This window comes from Phlebotomus papatasi, chromosome 1, assembly GCF_024763615.1.
Source record: "Phlebotomus papatasi isolate M1 chromosome 1, Ppap_2.1, whole genome shotgun sequence".
NCBI lineage: Eukaryota > Metazoa > Arthropoda > Insecta > Diptera > Psychodidae > Phlebotomus > Phlebotomus papatasi.
This window is the reverse complement of record NC_077222.1, coordinates 110,374,840-110,399,398: the sequence shown is the minus strand read 5'-3', so window position 1 is coordinate 110,399,398 and position 24,559 is coordinate 110,374,840. Positions and strand designations below refer to the sequence as shown.

General features: G+C 32.5%; 3 protein-coding genes across 4 annotated transcripts in view; 1 reads left to right on the top strand and 2 right to left on the bottom strand.

The window, feature by feature from the left end:
* Nucleotides 1-24,559, top strand: part of LOC129810014 (uncharacterized) — a 58,011-nt gene that overhangs the window by 1,024 nt on the left and 32,428 nt on the right. The window contains exon 2 of the mRNA XM_055860226.1: nt 9,537-10,082. Within this exon, the coding sequence (XP_055716201.1) occupies nt 9,891-10,082 (192 nt within the window). The 5' untranslated portion in view covers nt 9,537-9,890. The remainder of the gene's footprint in view (nt 1-9,536; nt 10,083-24,559) is intronic.
* Nucleotides 16,232-16,822, bottom strand: LOC129799260 (uncharacterized). The gene is made up of 2 exons (XM_055842986.1): nt 16,478-16,822; nt 16,232-16,421 (listed from the first exon to the last, which is right to left on the bottom strand). Exons 1-2 carry the CDS (start codon nt 16,793-16,795, stop codon nt 16,239-16,241), a joined length of 501 nt encoding a protein of 166 aa, XP_055698961.1. The 5' UTR covers nt 16,796-16,822; the 3' UTR covers nt 16,232-16,238.
* On the bottom strand, nt 18,920-24,130 carry LOC129799259 (uncharacterized). 2 transcript variants are annotated; one of them, XM_055842984.1, is made up of 4 exons: nt 23,875-24,130; nt 19,670-19,761; nt 19,290-19,607; nt 18,920-19,222 (listed from the first exon to the last, which is right to left on the bottom strand). In XM_055842984.1, exons 2-4 carry the CDS (start codon nt 19,739-19,741, stop codon nt 19,034-19,036), a joined length of 579 nt encoding a protein of 192 aa, XP_055698959.1. In that variant the 5' UTR covers nt 19,742-19,761; nt 23,875-24,130; the 3' UTR covers nt 18,920-19,033. The 2 variants fall into 2 exon arrangements, with proteins under 2 accessions (XP_055698959.1, XP_055698960.1); XM_055842985.1 differs by having other exon boundaries at nt 23,963-24,130.

Sequence of the window (24,559 nt, the reverse complement as noted above, 5' to 3'; positions counted from 1 at the left end):
TGTAAATAAACAGTTGATTGTGGAACAGAGAAAAGCAGATGAAACCCCGTGTAAAGAACATCAACCGTAGAATAAATAATTAATCATCCTGGCGAATGAACTGTGTTGGGCCAGGAGAAAGATGAGCTACACAAGTTTGAGGGCAAAACGGGCTGAAGTGTATTCAAGTGCGTTTGCGCATCTTCTCGCGCTCTCAGCAAGAAGATTCTCCAGGAGGAGAATGTAATGTGCCTGAGACTTGAAGTGCCTCAATTTGCATATTTCCATCAGTTGCACTTTAGGCATTGTCGTCAAGGCAAAGTCCGAAAACCGCTCTCTCCGCTCAGATTACGTTGTCCCAAGTCATTCACTCCAAAAAAAATCGAATAGGCCAAATTCTCAAACTCACCCTCCGGGATGTCGCTTAATAATTGACAAAAAAGTGAAACAGTGAGAATGTGCACTGATTAAGAGAACCTTTATCACTTTCAAGACGTTAAGGTATCTTCAAAATACCGACTTATCAAAAAGTACCGGAGACTGGGGCAAAAAGTTTCAAAACGAATGAGGAAATTTATAGTAAATTTATTGCTTCACTAAGAAAAAACTTAAAAAGTTAAAACAACTCTATGGCAGAGTTGAATGAACTCTACGAATATCGATGTAATTGTTACTCTTTTTCGTTGTAAATTTTAGTAAATAGGGTTGAAACAACTCTTCGTGCGAGTTGAATTAATTATCGGGCATCGATGTAATTATTACTCTTTTTCGATGTAAAATTTCATCTCGACTGAAGTATATGCTTAAATGTTTTCGCTTTAAAAATATACTTAGGTCGAGAAGATTTTCGTGTGAAAAAGTTCATATGGAACATCAACTAGAAATATGCCTAAAAGTGTTTCATGAAGACATGTGCATGGAACTTGAGATCAGGGAAATATTAATAAAGAAAATGATAAAATACAAACAAAAAACATAAAATTGCAAAACATTATTCATTTTGGGATTTGAAATAGTTATTTTGACTCTTAAAACGAGCTATTTTCAGTCGAAGAATTATTTACACTCTTTTTAAATTTTAGGAAAAAAAAGTTAAAACAACTCTTCCGAATATTACACCTAAATAGAAATAAAATCAACTATAAAATATAGTTAATCGAAAATCACAACGAAAGAGTTAATTCAACATCGATTCGAGTAAGTTTTACTCGATTATTTTTCTGAGTGTCTAGATGGGGTAATTTGGAATCATGTCTATTTTAGAATTTTGAGATTTTCTCACTGTTTCAGCTGGTCAAAGTGAAAAGGAAAGCCACGAGCAAGTACAAGACTCAATGTTCCAAATTAAACATGATTCCAAATTACCCCATCTTACCCTACAACTTTTCTGCAGACCATTTTCCTCTATTTCCAAGAGAAATCCCTTTTCAAGCCGTTTTCTTAAAATTGATTTTGTGGAAATTCTCTAAACTGGGGCAAATAGTATCAAGCATAAAATAAAGATTGTCACAATTTACTCCAAGCATGTGCAGTAGGAATCAAAAGTTTGTTGCGGTGCTATTTTCTAGTGAAGGAGGCTTTAAAACACTGTTGTAAATATTTTTAAAAATTAAGTTTTTGGTTCCAATACATTCTATGGTTATTACTCTTCCTAATTATAGGTTTGGAAAAAATAATTATAATTTTTCATTTGTAATAAAATTAATTAAAAAGAAATTATAGAATATTACATCGACCAAAAGTTTGTTACGGTCTACACTAGCAATTAATATTTTCATCGTTCTTGCGAAATAAATCTGTAATTCATCCGGGTAAGGGGTAAGGGGGTAAATTCTGTAAATTTGTGAGAACGTGATAAGTGCTTAAAAGGTGAGAAAATGCAGAAAGTTGCCATTAGTGTAATTCTCTATTCCCATTTTTGTGACACTTGTCACGATTTTGGAAACACTTAGATATCTCTTGGAATTAAATCCAAAGTTATTAAGCTTTGAAACATGTTTCACAATGTTTTGTGTATTAAAGAAAATCTTTTTGCACAGTTCTGTGAACAAATTAAAATTAAGTGGTGACAAAATATGCTGTTTTAGTGAAGAAAACAACCGGTGAACATCTCAAAATCGCCGGAAATTCTTCCAAACAGAATGTTGTGTAAAGTCACAGAAGTGACACCGATAATTTCGAAGCTTTTTAAAGCAGGTTTTTAACCATTTTTAGACTTATTTGTGAAAATTTATTGACATGAATTGACCTAAGAGGTCCTTTAAGAAGCAAGAAAAGCCTTATCATCAAAATTTTTCTCGGTGAAAAATATTGGCTAGTGAGTTCTTTACGCGAGAAATTGACGGACGCTTAGAATTACTTTCTGTGAAACTTTCGTGAAGCTGTCAAATGAAATTCTCACAGCATCTCAGAATTTATACCTATATGTCATTTCAAACATTTACTATCAAAATGATTTATTTTTCTAACTTTTTAATTTAAAAAATATTACCTAAAATACGACAAATATTATTCATTTGTGTAGTGGAACTGCCTGAGAAAAGAATTTGTCACCTAGAAATAAAATTTATAAATAGAATGAAGGAAAATATTATCAAAATCGACGTAGGGTAAAATGTATAATTTGGAATTAGTGATATAAGTTGGACAATTCGCCGGTACAAGTTGGACATGGCTTTTTTCTTGATAAATACAGTACAAAATTTGTTTCTAAGCACAAGAAACCAAATTATAAAACTAAAGCATTAAAAATATACAAATAAAAATGAAGTAGTAAATTTATCAAGACGAAAAGCCCTGTCCAAATTATACCATTGTCCAACTTGTACCACTGTCCAACTTGTACCACTTTACCCTAATGTCTAGCTTTACCGTGAGTAACTTCGTGCACAAACTCTAAATGCATATCACTGTTTGGCTGTTTTACAGCAGTAATTCAGATATCAATTGCAAAGAAATAATTTATCCAAAATCGCCTAGTGTGTGATACTGCACGCGATAGCATGCATTTTCTCACGCGTGTTGTGCCCGGAAAAATGGATTCAGTGGCAGAGTTGGGCAGAGTCTGATTTTAATTTTGATACATTTTCAGAAAAAAAACTATGTCAACTCTCTTCTCTTTTCTCAGGATACTTGTAAAAATTTAATCTCTTATATTACATATATTTTTTATTTGTTTATTTTCTATTTATTATGAACCTGTCAGAGTATAACAATTTGGGACTACATCACAAATTATATATGTATATATCTATATATTTTATGTTTTAATTTTGCTCTATTAATTAAATTACTTGTTTTTTGTGTTTTTTAAACTCTTCTTTACTATTTTAACTCTTCAGTCTTTTTTACGCATTTGATTTTGAGGTTAAGTGAGCGACTCTTGAGCTTTTTTTCCGTTCTTCGTCCATTAGTGCAGCTGCAATAATGAGCATAGGAACTATGAATATTAATTCAATTTTACTTAAGAAGTGCTTTTATATTCTCATTTAAATTTCAGAAATTTATTGAACACGTGTTAAGAAAAGAATAATGAGATCTTTTTTGAAAGCATGAGAAATATGTATGGAAGCAATTTGTACCAAAAAGATGTACCACAGAGTAAACAAGTGTAAAATATTACACTATTTTCATTGTTGTGTAAGTTGAAATTGTCGAAAAATACACAACTTGATGTTATTTTTGCTATGTAACAAAAAATATCACTATTATGGTTTGATTTATATTTATAAAGATTGCGTATTTCAACCAAAATTGATAAATTTTCAACAAAAAACTGTGTGAAAAACGTTTAATTTTCATTTGAGACTTGATTCAAAATATATTTTTATTTGGCGAGGCAATTGCATTTAAGAAAGAACTTATTGACATTTTTCACGTTTTTGATTGTGATTGTCACAATTCACTAGGGGAAATGTTTGTAATTTAGGACAGGGTGCATATAGACACCAATATCCTAAGTTTGAAGTCTTTGATTTTTCTAAAATTAATCTGAATACGTTTAAAAATGAATAAATATGCAGAGATGAATTTGACCGTATTTGTGGACACCTTGCTTGCAATTTTGGTCACTTTGCTTCTAATTTTGGACACTGCTTGCAATTTTGGACAGTAAATTCGCCTAAATAAGGATGCCCATTGGTGTTCATTTCAAAAACCTCACTTACCAAGTCCCTTCGTGTTTATCAGAAGGAACTATAAGGAGCTAGAAAAATTTTCATATCATTCATAAAAGAGAATTTATTTCGACACTCCAATTACGCGCGAATTCACGTATTCCCTTACCTTTCGGGGACACGTTTAAGGCTTTTTTCGTAGAGATTATGCTACTTTGTTTCTTTAGGTACTTATACAATCTAGTCATCATTAAAGCTAAAAACTTACGAAATTTCGTAAAACTTACGAAATAACAAGCATTACTTCGCTGGTTCAAAGTGTCCGAAATTACAAGCAGTCTCTCTTAATTATTGCGTTGTGATTTTTCATTACTGAGGGATTTTCCTGGAATTTACAATAATTTTGAGTTACAGATGAACGAAAAATCATTGGTTAGAAAACAGTTTAACTCCAGAATTTCTCCATAATTGTGATAACATTTTAGTCCTAAATATTTCAGAATTTTAATGAGTCTAAAGGCGTCTACACATTGGGAGCAGTTTTCGTCAAAAATTGCGTTTTTGACAGAAATTTGACGTTTCCCCCTACAACGCTGCAGGGAATTTCCTTCAAAAAAGCAATTTTTGACAGAAATTGCTGCCAATGTGTAGAGGACATAACTGTAAAATCAATTTTTGAAATTTACTCGTGTACGAGTTATTTTATGCTTCTATATAACTAAATTGATTCTAATTGGTTCTTTAGTGTTCTTTGCGGTGTTAAAAGATTAAATCTTCACTCTTTTCTTGCACTTAACTGTCAGGATATTTTAAAGAAGGCAGGATTTAGCGAAAAGATCGTGCTTTTAACCTTCGAAAAAATCACAAAATTTCTTTATCTTTGTATTTACAGCGTCATTTTAAGACGCACAAGGTTTATGTGTATAATTTGATATCAAATTCTTATCATTGTTAATGTACAGTCAAAGCGTTCTGTAAAGTTCATTCTTTGCACTGAAGTGTAACATGTAAAAAATTGAATATCTAAAGATTTACCAATTCCAAAAAAAAGAAACTGAATTATCAACTATTCGAGTCGGAATCGGTTGAAAGACTAGAAAGATAATATATAATGAAGAGTTTTATGTATATGTGCTACAATGTTGCAAAAGATATGGCGAAAAGTAGCATGGAAAAAATGAGATGAAATTGATAAAAAAGACACCGCTAAAGTTTATATATAAATAGCGCCAAAATGAGAAGAAAGAGAATCCGAAGATTGTGGTTGAGAGTAACTGAAATTGTGAGATTTGGACTTTTCGTGAGCAAGCAAAGATTTTTTTTAGTCTGGTTGTGAGTGCGTCTGTGAGTCTATGTTTCTTCTGGAGGAGTTCTTTTGAAAGAAGTTCATAAACAAAGAGTGTTGAGGAAGGGAACTAGACATGGTAGAATCTCAAATTTGTTCGTAATGTAAATAAATTGCATTTATATTTACTGAATGTATTCTAAAGCAGATGTTGGGCACAGGTTCATCTTCTGTTCGTTTTTTTTAAAGGAAGGTTGATGAGCTTATAAAAAATTTTCAATATATATACATAGCCTTCCTGCTATCCCCTTTATTTGGTAAAAAATCTATTTTTAGAACTTCCAGAAATCAATTTCCTCCTGGCATATCACGCAATGCCCAAATGAATATCCCTTTGGATAATTTTTTAGCGGACTAATAAAATTTCATTGGGGACAAGGCTTGTTTGGGAGTTACTTTCTGCACAAAATATGCTTCCATGCTAAATTTTTAAAGTGTTCATACTGGGTTCAATATTTTTTCCAGGGTCTTTAAGTGATGCAATCTAAGATAATAAAATGTGAGTGTGATAAGTCTGTTTAATTGCACGCTTCAGATGCCTTTAGACGCTTTTGTGTATTGAGATAAGGGAATTTCTTGGAAAATGTAACAAGATATAAGAAGTTTGTGATGATGTGCCTTGTCTGCAAATCAATTTGCAATTTTCATTCAGTCATCGAAAATCTTATGTGAACATAATCTTAAAATTATTTCAAGTACTTGAATCAGGATCAAAGAAAGTAAGAAATGTAAGAGTTAGTTGATCTTCTCTACGATCTTTCCTTGAAAACTTTCTTTGTATCTGAAGAGATAATCTGACTGTGAACCAATGAAGTTATCAAGATGAAAAGTCTAGTCTAGATATTGGGACATTGTTACAAGATAAAGCAGAAAAGTTGCTTAAATATGCAAATTATGATATATAATAAATTGAATATACCAAATCTATCAAATGATAAATTTATTATCGATTCCTTTCGACAGTTTCTAATACAGTGAGAAGCTAAAATGATTTTAAATTATTTGATTCTGTTTATTAATAAACTCAGCCATATTCATTGACTTATTGAAGTATCGAAAGATTAGTTATCAATATTTGAATCTCTTTTATTAACATAAATCGTCGTTTAATTGGAATAATAATGGGGTCCCGATTCAATGAATATTTAAAAGAATTTTTAATTTAATGGGGAATTAAATTTTTTAGGCCATCAACTGTAAGACTATGCAAATTAATAAAAAATAATAAATATATACTGAAAGGATTGAAAATTAAATGCTGAGAGCGAAAGGGACCTACCTTGCATGTATGATCAATTATCGCATTATTGACCACGGTGTTTTTATTACTTACATGATTTATTCCATTAAAGGTACTCGTGTACTATATACATTTGTACGTACATTTGTTTAAGTAAGTGTTTTAATTTTAGTCTAATTGATGCATTTTACTGTTCGAACTGAAAGAGAGAGCAGTTATAATCAGCCTTTTTCCAACTTGGAACCGTCCTGGAGCTTAAATGGTAAAAGATATCAACTTGCGGTCTTCAGTGACCCCCAATAAAAAACATTATCTCTGACTTTTTTCCAAATAGAGTAAGTGTGCCAAATTCCGGACAGCTTGCAATTTCGGCTACCTTTTTTGTTCCTCGAATTTCCATGAACTTTTAGATTTTACATACTCTGAAGATTATACAATGCAAAAGAATAACAAAAAATGTAGCTTCGCAAACGAAATGACGTGAAAAAGACATTGGAAGAATTCCCGAAGGGCAAGAAACTATAAGAATCAAGGTGGCCGAAATAGGGCACCAAAGCTTTGTCTATATTTTTATTCATTTTAAAATGTATTAAGAATGATTTTAAAGTAAATAAAGACGGTAAAATCTTTACAAGATTCTAAGCAACACTCGTTTATAAGAAAGAATAAAAAAATCAATTTGTATTTAGAATATTACATTTCAAACTTGAGACTTTGACGCTTGCATGCAACTATGCCGAAATTTGGCACACTTACCCTATGCTTTAGAGGTAATCTAAGCGAACATTTCATCCATACACACATATGACCGGAAAAAAATCGCCCTTTTAAATTATTGAAAGTCAAAGAATAATCATTTTGGAGGGCTCATTTTTTTAATCGATTTGGTTAAATTCTAATTTAACCAATTCAGTCCCAATCGGTACTGCATTGGTCACGTAATCGTAATTGACAAAAACATTCAAGAATTGATCACTCAAAATATAAGTCGAACAACTCGATTTTTTTTACAAAAATCGTTTTATTCGCTTTTTGGATACTTCTTTATAGCCTCTACGTTCCTTGTGAATATTATACTTGTAAGATAATTATTTTCAAAGTTAATAGAGATTTTAAATCTAAAAAATCCTATACTCTGCATGTAAAATCTCTCTCCTGTAAAATTTGTTTATTACGAGTTATTCGTTTCTTATTCTGAGCGGTCAAAATGCACATTTCTTAACTCAGAATTGTTTTCCGATTAAACCAAAATTCCAAATTCCAAAAAGATAATTCACGGATAGCTATATGTCTCGAGTTTGAGCATTCCACGAAGCTGGGACGCTCCATCATCTCTTTTAATTCAGGTTATATTGCAAATATTAATCAAAGGTTTGAAAAGAAGAAAAATGCTCGACACACAATAACTTTTGTTTTGTAAACATATTTTCATAACTGCCTATCCGAGTGAGCGAGATGACTAGATATATATAATATCTCACTCACTGTCATTGGAATGTTAAAAACATGTTTGCAAAACAAAAGTACGTTGGACGAAATGAATAATATAATGCCCAACGTACAATAACTTTTGTTTTGTAAACCAATTTTGACATTCTAATGTGATTGAGTGAGGTCTATATCTAGTCATCTCGCTCGCTCTAATAGGCAGTTACGAAAACATGATTACAAGCAATAGTACGTTTGCTAGTAAAATGCTTGCTAGTAAAAGTAAAATTCCATGAGTATCTCTCCAAAAAATTGTGGCTTTTATAAACGATACTATTCAAATCCGTTCCTAGACTGTTTCGAAGCCACTGCAGTGTCATTGCTTTCTAGGTCTCTATCACTGTAACTATAAGTTGGAGAACCTAGTGGGTCAGTTCGATCTTTAACGTCAGAAAAGAAAGACGTGTGGTCTAGGTCTTTCGGGGTATAATCTAGCTGCTGACTAAAAGGTCTCCCGGTTAGTTGTCTTGAAGGAGCCAATTCCCTCTCAGTCCTCGCAAAAATTTTGACATTACGTCAATTTTGATAATATTTTGCTTCAATCTTTTTTCTGATTTGATTTCGGAGAGGTTAATTCTTTTCTTAAACAGTTACACTTCATAAAGAAATGGTGTTTGTAATGATTTGATTTAAGGAATTTAAATTCAGTGACCGTTAACATTCGTGATTGATAGCGTCTTTCTGCGCCCCTTATTTTTCTACAATATGTACCTTTTTCTAAATAAAATACTTCTATTTTCAATTGATAACATTTATTTCCTTTTTATCTATAATTACCACAAAAGCTATTTTGAAAATCAAAAGGAGAGAAAATTGTCTTGAATTTACATTTGTTGCTGTAGCTGTATTTAATTTGGTGAGAGTAAGAAAATGTTTTATGCCTTTTTTTCTCAACGTTTCCTTTCGTCGTAAACGAAGATGATAATGGAATCGTGAAAATGTGTCTCACAGGGTGGTGGATGTTCCATGTGGGTGGAGTAAAAGTATGAGAGTCTTGCTTTTGAGTTTTTTTTAAGGTTATTTATTTTATGTAATCATTCGTTTTGTTTGCGTCTATCGATTCGTCTCTCGGAAATGCTTGAGGTGTTTTCTTCCTCCATCAGTGACGGACGCTTTCTGATTTTTCCTATTTGGACAATCCGTTGATAACGATGTAGAAAGATGGTTGTATCGACGTGGTTGTGCAATTATTCATTAGAAAATTTACTTTGTATTTGAGAAATGTGACAGTCTCTGGGAAGATAAGGAAGACAAGATGTGTGTAGCGTGTATGTGATTCTGAGTAAAAATATTCAATTGAATTAGATTGAATTTATCACAATAGAGCTACATTAAGCGCTTATGGCAATATTCTCTTTCTTTCTTTCAGATGACACAGTTCTTTTGACCCACGACTCTGCTTTCATTGCACTTTGTCGGCTTCTTCACTTTCTTTTTTTATAAATATAGCTTTTATTTTTTGAGAACTATTTTCCAACTTTAAACGAAAAGTTTGGAAAATATTGATCGAGATAGTGTGTAAGTGAAAAAAAAGCAAAAGTGTCCGTAGTGATGTTGGTCCTTATTGAATTATCTCTCCATTGATGTTCCATTCCGAACAAGTATACAGGACTTTTATGTGCCAAAATTGACGTGAAAGTTCCATTTTTCTCTTGTATCCTTGTGAAAAGTAAAAAAAAAAATAGTGAGAACGTTTTGAAAATACAAAAAGAGTGAAGTGAAAATGTCGTTGGATTCAATGGGACCCAACAAGGCGGGACGGTCAGGTGTCCCAGGAGGACGGATGACCCACTCACTCAGTACTCCATCTGGGGTCGATGGAACACCACCAACCATCACACATCATCGTGGTGGGAAAAAACTTGCCATACGAGTGCAAATGTTGGATGATTCCGTTACGATGTTTCAAGTCCAGGTGAGTTGACTTTTTTTTTTTAAATCTGAACCAGATAAAAATTGAGAAAGTTTTGGAATTCTCATAAAATTTTAATTGACAATTAAAAAACCAGTATATGATCACATATTTAATAAGGTGCACAGCGTTAAAGGAATAGAGTTTAAAATATATAAAATCATAAGTTAAAATGAACTGAACCACATTTCATTATTTTTGTATTAATCATATCTTGAGTTTTTTTTTTTTGAGTGGAAGAACTAGTCAATTTGATTTATTTGTGGTTCTTGTACATTTCAACATTATTATCAATTTATCATTTTGATTATCAGTTTAATGTTGAACCGAAATCAATTAGTGATAAGCAGTGAAGTGGAGAAAGCGCAGATAAGTTTATGGTAGCTGGGATTCGTTACAAGTTCGATTGTGAATCGAAGTTTTGGGGGCCGAAGTGAATAAAGTTTTTCTATACTTATCACTGGTCATTGTATATTCTAAACTAAATAGTCTGTAGAAGGCCAACAAAAGAAAGAAAAGTTTATAGAAATCGGTTGATAAACATTAGAGCTAGAGTCCGGTCAAGTTCAGTATAGTAAGGGTCAGGGTACAGTAAGATGGCGGAGGTAGTCGCGCAATTGATCTTTGGAAAAGCTTAAAATTCAGATACAGTATACCAAAATTTCGTCAAAATCGGTTATTAAACACCGCAGATATCGTTCGGTCAGGTTATTTTCAGGTCAGGGTACAGTAAGAGGGGAATACGATCCCTCTATGGGTCTCAACCACAGCTACAACATACTAAAAATTAAAACTTGGTAAAAATTAAAATGAGGATTTCGAGATATTTAGCATGGATTTTTGAAAATCGATTTTTTAAGCGTCCCTACCCTAGTAGATCTGGATAGAGGGTTCCTAGGGGATCTCAGTGGCACAATAGGCAAGATGTTTGGCTCTTACGTGAGGTCTCTGATTCGACTCTCACAGTTGTAAGTACAAATTCCACCCAGTGTGTGGGGTAAAAATCAGAATGTCTGATTTAAATAGTTTGCACAATCCAAGACACGTTTATGTTAACCCATTCCCTACCATGATATTATACATCATACGCAATTTGAGTGATTTTAGATGTTTTATTCCTGGGCAATTTTAATCCGAATTGCTGTCGGTAATGGATTTTTAGTAACTTTAGTTCTTCAATTACTTGGGAAAAATAGTCCGACAGAGATGAAAATACATTTTATTGTTCTTTTCCCGATTCGCGGAAAGTCATGCAAAATTTTTACTCAAAATGGCGAACGGAAAATTTCACATCTTGTCGAATTTGTTAAAATTGGCCTCTTTCCTCTTTCCTGATTTGAATTCTGATTGCCAATTTGTGTTCTTGGATAGTTAGTCTATCTAAATCAACAGAGTTTGTATTTAATTAATGTACAGAATTTGAATTCAGTGACCGTTATGATGTGTGTTTGACAGAGGCTCCCCGTGCCCCCTTAATAGATATTTTTTTCTTTTCAAAAATTGATCTATTAATCTGTAGGAAACTAATCCCAAAATATGAACATTCTATCTCAAGTATTTCTTTTCTGATACATTGACTGAATGGGTTAATATAAAGCGGTAGTGGAGACCGGGGGACAATTAGCCAGGGGTAGAATTAGACAATCGATTTTTCTCGTTTCCCTTAAAATGTGCATTGAGCAAAGTAATTTTTAATGAAAGTTGGAAACACATGCCTGTATTCTCTGAAATATTTATAAGTCTGATCCTATCATCCAGTTCTGATGTGTTTTTACATTATTAAGGGGTTTTCATGAAATTTACAATATATTTGAGTACGTAAACTCAATATGTGCAAGCAGATGAATAAAAAACCGTTTAATTTCAAAAAGTTTGTCGCCCGAGGTTCTCTCTACTTCGGGTGACATTTCGGTCCCAAATGCTCGAATTTGAGAGAGTCTACTGTAAGTCACAGTGCAATTATTTTACCAAATGGTGATAGTTTTCGCGTATTTTTCAATAATTATAATAGTGGAAATTGGGAGGAAAAGCTCCTCCGGTAGAGAGTTGTGTTATGATTCGGAAAAAGACAGTGCCAACAGAAATAATTTGAAAATTAATGAGTTTTTTACATGAAAATTGAACGAACTATAGGGTGGAGTAACCACTTATCGCCACTTTTAGGAAAAACTGAAATAAATTTAATTATACTTTTTAAACCCTTATTTTAAAGTAACTTAAATTTGACACAAAGTTACTTAGATATGTTGTCTATAGATATATCAAACTAACAGTCCCTCAATTTAACGGTGGATTACTTTAAAAAATATATTTTTATTAAAAATTCAAAAATAACCACTTCTCGCCACCTACTTGAAAAGGTCCAAATTCAATTATTTTGGACAATATTATTAAAAAATATATTTAGCGTTGCTTTTTCTTCCTGATATCCTTTTTATTACTCATATTATATGATTTTTCTTCGATTTAACTATAGGTGGCGAGAAGTGGGTCACTGGCGAGAAGTGGTAACACCACCCTATTTTTGGAAAATTGAGTTTTGTGGTTCAGAACTAGCGTTTTTAACTGGTGTATTATTGAGATTTAAGATCTCTTATCCCCAGTTACCGTCCGGTTTCAGGATTAGCTTAGCCCTCCGAAGACCAGAGACTATATCTTCGGTTCTAAAATAACATTTTGACCTGCAGTTTTGTTTGAAGGTTCGTCTCAATGAATACATTCAGATAAAGGTTCAATACTTCACCACTTGGTGGCGTTACGATAACGTAAAATTTCAAACTCATTTATTTTAAAAAACGCTATATTGCATTTCGATCAAATTTTAGGATGTTGCAGTCTAGGCTAACGCTTTCCCACCTACGATCTTGAAAATTTAATTCTTCCTTTAAAGACGCATATCGCATTGGAATAACAATTAAGAAGGGACAAATAAAATATCTCTGCCAATATCGTGATTAATTGTCCATAGAATAAAACTGTCAATTTTGTGCCTTCTAATATCTTCAACGTTGGAGTTTAGTATCGAAATTTTATGTGATAAAGCATTAAAAAGATAGTGAAAGTAGAAACAGACTTAAGCAGCATAGAAATGTGAGAGAGAGAGAGGACATGAAAACAAATAACAATACCAAATGGTCAATAACAATTTCCCAATAATTCTGTTTTATTTCTGTCAATCACAGTGTCTCTCGAGAAGAAAGAACTCACAATTGCTCGTCTAATTTTATCTTCATTGCTTAACAAATAATAAATTATAGGTAAATTTATGTACTTTATATCTTCTCATATCTGCACATAACTTCTCTAAAGTTTTAATCAACTCAAGATACATTGCCCCTATTCACCTCATGGACCACAATGAAAATTTGCTTTATCAAACAATTTGTACAATATTTAATTGACCCATATGTTGCAGTGGTTGTTATACGAATAAAGTTGAATAATAAAATCTTTTGTTACGAGATGAGTATTTCATTCGCTTAAAATCTTGCAAGTATCAGTACACTTTCTTCAGAACACAAAAAAATTTAAGAACTGAATATTTGCGAAAAAACAATATAAATTAAATTGCAAACAATACGAAACGGATATTAAGTGAAAAATTAACCTTTTCAGCACATTTTCAATAGATTTTGTAACTTCTTCAATCCCATCCAATTGAGAAATAAACCCCTAAAATGAATAGAAAATTTTCAATAGACTTCAATTCAACTTCAACTTTTCTCAATTGTGGCAACCAAAGCATATCTTGCATCTACGACCACTAAAGTCGTCTAGCACTTAAGCACTTTTCTCTTTGCAACCCACACAATTTTTACTGTGATACTGAAAATGTGAAACGCTACTCATTCCCTCCTTCAGATTTTTTTTCTACAAAATTTTACAAAACTCTCTTGAGAGAGGTGAATTTCTTTTCTTGACTACAATTTCATTTTGTTACATTTCTTGCTATCTTATACCTTTATATAAACAACCCACTCATGCAATTAGAATGAACATTGGAGTGTTGAGAGTATTCAGAATTGAAGAAAAAATACATAATTGACTGTGTATTAAAGATAACGACTAAAAGTTGAACTGTATGATTAAATGATTTAGCTGAGATTCTTTACAATCAGAGTTTCTATGATTCGAGGTGAAATCCGACCTTCTCAGATTGGGCTTAAACTTTGTATATACATGGTGGCTGAAAAAATGCAATAAACTAAAACGCTGTGTTATTCTAAATTTTGTTTAACGTTTTTGAAATAAAGACAAAATGGTAGTAAATACGTCAAAATTTTAGAATATTGTGATGCGAAATATTCGCAAAGTAGCCATAGAGACGACCAATGATATTCTCTGAGAAAAATCAGCTGATTTGACGGTCAAATAGCGTATTTACATCTAAGGTAAAATTCATGCGAGCAACTGATACACCAGCAACACATTGAGGCGCTACTGAATGCAAGAACAAGCTGGTCTGGAGTTAAAAGCAACTCATGCTCAATGAGCGGCTTGATTGGGCTGCCCATTAAACGGGAACCGTTGGTTCCCAATCTCGCCTCCTTTAGCTGTGTGAGAGACAGCTATTACCTCCTACTACTTGGACTATCTCAACCATTTTTTCAGTGGACAAGGATACCTATAGTTCCTATAAATTCCTATAGGTCTTGTCCTCAGAAATGGAATATCTGATTAAAAAATCGTAGTGGTTGATGGTGCCCTAGTTTCCCGTGAGCTTTTAATGCCCAGCACACAATAACTTTTGTTTGTAAACATGTTTTCAAAATTTCCCATGAGAATGAGCGAGATGACTAGATCTAGATCTCATTTACTCTCATTGAAATGTCAAAAACATGTTTAATAAACAAAAGTTATTGTGCGTTGTGCATAACAAATATAATAAGCTACAATTATGCAAAATATGAACCCACTGCCACAAGTGGTTTGGAAGTTATGACCTCTGAATCTTGTTGCATTTTTTTCAGCCACCCAGTATACATTTTGGCATTTATACACTAAGAAAAAACTTATTAAAATAACTCTATGGCAGCGTTGAATTAACTCTATGAATATCGATGTAATTGTTACTCTTTTTCGTTGTAAATTTTAGTAAATAGGGTTGAAACAACTCTTCGTGCGAGTTGAATTAATTCGTCAGATATCGATGTAATTTATACTCTTTTTCGATGTAAAATTTCATCTCGCCTGAAGTTTATGCTTAAATGTTTTCGTTTTAAGAATATACTTCAGTCAAGAAGGTTTTAGTGTGGCAAAGTTAATATGGAACATCAATTAGAAATATGCCTAACAGTGTTTCATGAAGACATGTGCATGGAACTTGAGATCAGGGAAATATTAATAAAGAAAATGATAAAATAAAAAAAAAAAACATAAAATTGCAAAACATATTCATTTTGGGATTTGAAAGAGTTATTTTAACTCCAAAAAAGATTTTTTTAAACTCTTGGAACTAGTTATTTTAACTCTTAAAACGAGTTATTTTCAGTCTTAAAAAGAGTTATTTACACTCTTTTGTCATGTAAATTTTAGGAAAAAAAAGATAAAACATCTCTTCCGAATATTACACCTAAAAAGTAAAATCAACTCTAAAATCGAAAATCACAATGAAGAAGAATCAATTCAACATCGATTCGAGTATGTTTTACTCGATTATTTTTCTGAGTGTAGATTAGGGGAAAGTACTCTCCCTTTGAACGTTCATGCCTTCGAATAATGTCGAATAATGTGACTTTCTTTTGTTTTTCGCAAGAGATTTATACTAAATTATCACGAAATTATCAAGAATTCATGATAAGCCAGCTAATATAATAGAAATGTGTAAGTCTTTTAGGAAAAATAAAAGAAAATTCACAATATTCGATTCGAAGGCACGAACGTTCGAAGGGAGAGTACTTTCCCCTATTATTTGTTAAATCATATTATTATTACTATTATTAGTATTATTATTTTGAGTTTTCGTATAGTATTCTGCACTTAAATATACGTTCACAATGTAATTCTTTTATCTTTTGACCATTGTTTTTGGTATCCTTGCCAAAGACTTTAAATAAAACTTTTGTGCGATATTTATTACAATAGTTTATTAGCACAAACCACCAGAAAAAAATTATTAAAGTTGAACCAACAGAAGTTGAATTCATGCGGATTTTCCTCTTAATTCCACTTTATATCAGCCATGGGTTTTCTTTTAATTTCCGCGAAAATTTGGGCTTTAACAACGTCCTTTTTGTCCAAGCTGTTGGAGACAACAATATCAATACGATAGTCACCAGTTGGCATTGCAGGCGGAAATTGGGAGACGTCGAAAACATAATCCTTAACGTAGTAATTTTGACCCTGTGATAAGAAAATTCCTGAGAACCATTAAATTAATTATTTCGAATACAACTTACTTTTGAAAATGGACATCCTTCAGCGAAATTTGATGCTTCATTCAGTGTTTTCCATATTAAGTTGATAACTGGAGCAGGTTTACCCTTCTTGGTTAATCCACAGAAATCTTCGGATACGTCAATAAGGAATTTTCGATAAACAGTAAAACGGTAGTAGAAAGTAATTTTAATTATTGGATCAATTAAGTCGTAGTGAAAAGTAACATTAATCTGAATGTAGCTTGTTGTGCGATTTTTCAATTTAACAGAACAGGAAATATCTAGATAGTTTTCTTCTAGTTCAGTGCAAATGGTTCTTTTCACCATTAAATCATACATACTCTGAAAATTAAACAGGATTGTTATTTATAGTTATTATTAATTTTTTGATACTCACCGCAGCCCAAACTATCCCGAAAGAAAGCACAAAGATAGATAGAAAAATTGTCACTCCCTTGAATGTCATGATGAAAATGAGAATTATTTGTAATGTAAAATATTTCAGGGTTTACCAGGAAAAGCAAGAAGCATTTTTGAATTCAACAGATCAGATAGAATGATAGAATTAACCAGAATATTTTGTATGAGTAATTGGGTAGATGTCTGTCTATTTAATAACTAAATTGGCTCTTTTTGATTTATAATAATTGTTCAAATGATAAGAAAATCATTAAAGGGTTTTGTATAGGAAATTTGTGTGAAAATGTTGTAAAACTTCATGATATCATTTTTTTAAAACTTTTTATCAAAGGCTTTATAAGTGTAGTTAAAAAAAATCATGATGATTTATTGAATTAGAATGAGTCTTTATTTCTAGGATAGAGTAGAAAATTATAATAGTCCACTTCTATTTTGGTGTAATATTTAGTTTAGAAGAATTGATTTGACTTCTATCAAAGCCAATTATAGCATTTTTTGCCTTAAAATTTATGTGATTAGAACCATATAACAGTTAAATTTTCACCTTTTACGACAACAATTATTGAAAAATTAATAAATTTTACTTTTTTTCCTAATTTATTCTATTCTAATTTCTTTTTTTTTTTTTAATTTCGATGATTTACTTTACTATTTTAAATTTAATTTCGAATTCGAGGTCTTGAATTGCGAAACAATTGTATATGGTGCACGCATTTTCACGGAAAAACTCTTTAAGAACATTTCGAATATCAACGTTATGAATTTTATCAAACGAACATCATTCACTTCAGTTGAGATAAAATTTTACATCGACGAAGAGTAGACGTTAGGGTAAAGTGGTACAAGTTGGACAGTGGTACAAATTGGACAATAATGGTACAATTTGGACAGCTTTTTGTCTTGATAAATTTAGTACTCCATTTTTATTTGTATATTTTTAATGCTTTAGTTTTATAATTTGGTTTCTTGTGCTTAAAAACTAATTTTGTACTGTATTTATCTAGAAAAATGCCATGTCCAACTTGTACCAGCGAATTGTCCAACTTGTAACACTAATTCCATATTATATCACTTTACCCTACAACGATATCTTGTGTAAGTGGCAGTTATACTGAGTCCGGGCATTAAGTCCTTCGGGATTATGCACCTGACGGAATTATGCACATAAAATTATGCAATTTTGCCTACCATTGGGGGTAAATTTGTGAAATCATTTTTGAAATACGCCTGAATGTATATTATGTTGCGAAGCGGGAAATTTGAAAACATTAAAGTAAATTTTCTAAATATTCTAATCATTTATTGAAGAACTCTGGCTAAAATGTACTGTTTGCTAATGCTTTTCTATTAAACAGTTGAATCTTTTTGTTTGAACTACTTTTACTCAAAAAGTAAGTAAGTAGATTTATTCAAAAGAAAGCCCCTGCGGGTATGCAAATTTTCTCGATGCATAATGCCATTTCGCGCCTTTTTGTCGGTCCCGAAAATGTGCATGATCCCGGGATTGAGTGTTCGTCCCTTTTAGAAGCAAAACCTCCTGTACAACTCCTCGCTATTTCATACAAACCTAGGTTTCCGTCCGCCAGCGTCGTAACGCCTCCAGGGTTCATTATATTTTTCCATATCGACAACCTCGGGAGACATGATAGTAATTTTGATTCTGAAATGTATTATAAAACTCAAATAATTTGTTAGAATCTAATGCCCTCTACACACTACAGAAATTTATGTCCATATTGCAGTAAATTTTCTGTGCTTGAGTAGGAAAAACTCTTCAATATGGACATAAATTTCTCTAGTGTGTAGACGCCATAAAGAACGAAATTAATTGGTTGTCCTTTAAGATTTTGAGACCTTAAGAAACTAGGCAAAGCCTCTAGTCTGAAGACGGCCTAAGAGTCTAATGGATTAAACCCTTGGTAAAGTGCACCCCATCACTCTCAGGGATGTTGTCCTCGCCTGGAACCTTTGGGAAAATTTCTCGTCCTTAAAGGACTCTCATTGCTTCGTACGTTTATTTAATAAATCTCACAAAAATTCTTCATTTGCAAAATATAGAATTTATTTCATTGCTAACAGTATGACAAAATCATCCATATGAAATTTAGTTGACAGTGAATTGGGAGGCATCAGAGGTCCTTTTGAATCTGTGCAATATTAATCCTTACTCCAAATAAGTTCAGCAATTGACTTTCTTTTGATGAAGGCGAAAATTTGCACAAGGGCTATAGGTGAATCATCGGATCGTTCTTTAAGTTCAATGTCAACACGATAATCTCCGGTTGGTAAAATTGGTGGAAATGATGACATGTCCATGGCGTAATCCTTAATGTAATATATATGATCCTGGAAAGAGGTGAAAAGTGGATTTTTTGAAAGATGTTCTGAAAGACTATTTATTGGATTTTTATACCTTTTGGAATGGGCATCCTTCGGCAAAGTTTGAGGCATCCTTGAGAGTTGGCCAGAAGTAATTAGTCACTCTGGCTGGTTGGTCTTCACGGATGAAGGCACAGAAGTCTTCGTTAACGTCCAGAAGGAAACTACGGTATGTGGTGTAGCGGTAGAAAAATGCAATCCTTACCATGGGATGAAAATCCTTGATAGCTGTGAAGTTCAATTGGATGTGTGAGACTGTAGAGTTGATCACATCAACTCCACAATCCATTTTCCCATATAATCCACTATCGGTACAATTTACACTATCCATTCTTAAGTCGTAAAGGGACCTCTGCAAAAGTGTTACATATTTAAAATTCGTAGTTTGTTAAAATTAGTTTGTGAATTTCTTACTTTTCCGTCAGATATGTAGAAGAGATTAAAACCAAAAATCACCAGAGTGAATGCAATCTGCTTGAAATTCATCTTTTTATTTTTTTTTTTTTCTAAAAAGAGATAAAAATATAAAAGAAATAATTATATTTTTTTCGTAAATTTTACTAAATACTAAAAGAGCATTGTTCGCGACTCATGAATAATTAAAGTTCTCAATTAGTAGAAATGGTAGAAATGGTTAAATATAGCCCAATCACACATTTTTCAACAACTTTCTTTAATTAAATTACTTTTGAGGCGATCTTAATTGAGTGACCTTGCGTATTTGCTTTATACTATACTCTCTTGCTTAAGGGGTCACGTGGACCTAGCAGACTAAAAAAATAACATATTTTCTTTACATGTTTTTTCGACAAAATAAAAAATTTATTAAGTTCGAGCTCTTTAGCATATAAAAGCACAATATTTTAACTACATTTATTTAAATTTTCATATCAAAATTTTAAAAGTTCAGCTGTTGGGATTTGATTTTTGAATACGAGTCTTGATAAATGAAAAAAATCAATAAGTTCCTTTTAGCTGATGAATTAAACTCGTTCTTGAACGGTAGAATATTTTTCATCTTCACGGTTTTACCGCTACTTACCGTTTACGACTTCTCATCCGATTTGAACCGATTTATAAATCGCTTGAAACATTGCATTGTTTAAAAGGGTCCCGATCAAAATCCCGAAATCCAAAATCGTTAAAGCCAATATCCCAAATTCTTAAAAGTCTCATAGCTACTCCCACGATTACACCCGCAATTACTGGAGACAACCAGAAATTTTCTCTGTCTTGGGAAATTATTCTACACATTATCCTCCATATAATTTATTCCCATCAGAATTTTGAACATTCGAGATTTTGGCTTTCGTGATTAAGGCTTTCGGGATTTTCGCTTTAAGGATTTTGGCGTTTGTAATTTTGACTTTCAGGATTTTAGCTGCCTACATTTTTAAATTACTTCAGAAGTAATATAATTTAATTACGAATAAAATGAGATTGGGATCGGTTCAGTCTCCAAGAGTTTTTCAACGAACCCAAACATAATGCCATTCGGTTGAGAAATACACTCTCTAGAGCATTTTTAACATTTGACCTTGAAAAACCGTAATTAGAGATGATCCATTTGCGTTTAATTCCAAACAATCTAAAAAAACATGATTTTTAAGGTAAAAGGAGGGCGAAGGCAAAATCAGAGACATGCTAATGGTCCCAGGGTCAACTTATTGGGGGTCCCCTAAATTTGCCAAGTCTCTATCTGTAACTGTTGGGGCTCTAGGTGTGGTAACGGGCTGATAGACATATAGACAACCAGCGGTACGCTATTTCTCAGAAATCGTCTAAAACGTATAGATAAGTTGGGAAATGTTGTTTCCTGGGGATGGAAGGTGAAAAAATCACATTATATGCTGCTCTCTCTGTGGAGTTCGATCAATAAAATACTGAATTCCCAAGTTACTAAATCTTCTAAACATTCCCATGGATTATCCAGGTTTCATTAAGATTTCCCGAGTTTTCTGGAGTTTTGGAAGCTGTCATTTTCCATGTTACCAAAAATTTCCGACACTGGTTCCTAAAAATTACTCGGATTCCCGATGATTATCGAAAATTTTCTGGGTTACTGAGGAATTTCCCGGGCTCTAGAGTTTCCCGGATTCGCTAGGAAATGTCAATTCGTTTTAAAATTACGATTAAACATTACAAAAACTAATATTACATATTTTTGGGTTTCTTGAAGTGCTCATCTGTTTAACTTTACAACAATAATTATGGTTAAAAAACAATCAATCGTTCTAATATTTTTTACTGTATATGATTTTTACTAGAAAGACAATTAATAAGTCGTAAATATTTTTCACTGTGGACAGCTACGAAGAAGATCTTTGAGTCGAGCTATGATGTTTAATTTTTATTAAAATTACTTAATGGGTCTTGAGCCACAATTTTCTCGTTTTGATGTAATTTGCACGCAAATGCGGGAGGTCAATTTAGTTGAAAATTTATTGTTGAGATAAGAAAATGCCTCAACGAGTGGCAAAAAGAATACGATATATTTAAAGAGTTTATAACAGGAGGCACAATATTACATCGATAGAAAAATCGTCTATTTGTCTAACTGTTTGACTATTGAAAGATTATCTCAAATTGAACTTTGCTTAGAAGTTTCTCTACAGACTATCAACTTGTTATGGCAAAATAGTAAAAAGTTTGTAGTCCCACAATCTTCTTTAGATAATCCTGGCTAACAATGTACGGAGATAGGGTAAAAGAGATTCTAGGACAATTTACAATAGCCAATTTACCCAATTTTTACTTAACAAGGGTTCTGGATATACAAATCTTGCATTTGTTGCATTAGAAGTTCTCTTTTGAATCTTCTGTAACGTTTGGGAGACATGAGAATTTATTGAGACTCAATTCAGTGAATTTGTTTGCTTTTCCTGTAATTGGAGGAAGATCTTGTATAGAAATGGAATGTTTGTCTGTTTTATTAGTTTGTGGGAAGTAGAATGAGTGGAAAATGGGGAAGAATTAGTTATAGGGTGGAGTCTACACTTATGGATGTTATACACACTTATGGACAACGCAAAAATCTAAAGTTATTACATTAAACTGATTTCGAAAAAATCAAAAAAATGTTAATTACATCATAAACTAATAATTTTATAATTTTTCGAAATATATTTTACGTAAGAACTTAAGATTTTTGCACGCTGTCCATAAGTGTATAACATCCATAAGTGTAGACTTCACCCTACCAAAAATGTAGAGCAGACTTGTTACTTGTCCTTTCTTTCAAAATGGAATTTCTGTATAATCCTAAAATCTATCATTTCAATGTAGATTCATACTTTAATAGTGTCTTTAATAAGAGGTAAGTAAGAGTCTACCCAAGGGAGGTATGCACAGTAATCAGTTGATTTACTAATTCGTTAATATAAATAAGAAAACCTATGCACAGTAACCAGCTTACTTATTTATAAATAAGTTACTTATTAAAAAGGTTGTTGAAAGCTTAATTGCAAATTAATAATTGTTCCTATGCTCAGTACACAACATTTTATTAACTAATCAAATTTTTGATTTATAAACATGCTTCTCGAGAGGAACTTGTTAAACTTATTATGCCCAACGCACAATAACTTTTATTTAGTAAACATGTTTTTGACATTTCAATGAGAGTGAGTGAGATATTGATCTAGTCATCTTGCTCATTCTCATAGGAAGTTTTGAAAACATGTTTACAAAGAAAAGTTATTGTGCACTGGGCATTACCGTCAAATTAAGTAGAAAAAACATTAAGAATTGATATATTTCACGAAGTAAATTACGATTTATGTTGTCTTAGACATTTTTACAGGTGATCATCTTAAAATCAAGTAAAACATATTTGATGAGAAACTTTAAAAAAATTTTCATTTTTTTATAATCAAGTGAAAATAACCTGGGACTGTGAGGTAAAGGAGGCAAAATCAATTAATTTTATATTCCAAAGAGATTTTGATTTTAACAGTTTTGTTTTTTAAAGATTTAGTGAACACATAGGGGAATGTAGGCAGCCTTCGCACATTTTTTCGTGCTTCATATTCAGGATTTTTTTCTGATAAAACTGTAAAATGGGCAATGAATTGCACTACACCAAAAAGTTCTCTGATCTTTTAGGTTTCTATGCATGCCTAGTTCACTATCACAGAATTGTTGGTTTCTCCTAAACAGGAAAATGAAAAAAAAAATGACGAATTGCGCGATTCTTGCCCCCGGGGGCAGCGCTCACACGATGGGGGGTTTGGGTTCGTCATTGCTTTTTTTCTCGAAATTAAACTTTATCTACAATTAAAAATTATTTTCCGATTGTTATAACTGTACTGTGTACCCGCGGAAACTATCACTGCACTAAAGTAAGATCTTTAAAACACTTTTTTTTCATTTTCTGGAGAACTGTTTTTTCTTCCAAATGAATATCGAAAAATCGACTATGAACATGTTCACACGGTTCACACTAACAATAACCGTCGTCTCATGAAGATGGGAAGGAGACTATACGCCTGTCGAAAAGGAAATTACCACGAATGTCTCGCACTGTGGCTTATGAGGCTTTAGTGAGGTTATGATTTTCAAGCTGGAGTTGTCTGGTGGATGTGCGAACGCTCACACATTCAGTGTTTGAAACCACACACAGTGTAGTACTTGCGAATTTTCCGCCACCGTGAAAATAATTTCCCTCTGATGCAAAAAATTATTACGCAAATATCATCTCCAGTATACTTGTAGTGCAGTGGTGGGTTTGTGGAGAATACTCAAGACACTGTCACAGCATAATAAAGCCCTCAGTGAGAGTGACTAAGGATTAATTTCTCGACTTAAATTCCGTACATGGATGGTATCAGTGCTCACTGAGTGGACTGAGTAGACTCAGTGGACTGAGTGTGTGGACTGAGTAGATGGAGTAGACTAATTATTCATTCCAGCTCATCCTCTTTTATAATTTTTCCAATAACTAATAATTTCGGCAATGTTGTGACTATTTTTCGGAGGCTTCACTCTTATCATTATATTTTATTCCGGATGCTCAATCTGCACCACGATTTGCTTTCATCTTTGGCGGTGTTCAGACTCCGCACCATCATTTTGAGATAAGAGTGTCGGCTCTATTTAATTACTTCACACTTATGGTGTGACAAATACTTTTTAATCATATATTTTTTGTCAATTATTTCCTGTTTTGATCTGAATTATTTCCGGAAGTTATATTTCTAGAAAAATCTTAGGATGATGAAATTATCATTGAAAGTAACCCTCAAAGTCGGGTTACTACATACTCTTCATTCACTGTGTAAGTGATTTTTTTTAGAAATGAGTTTA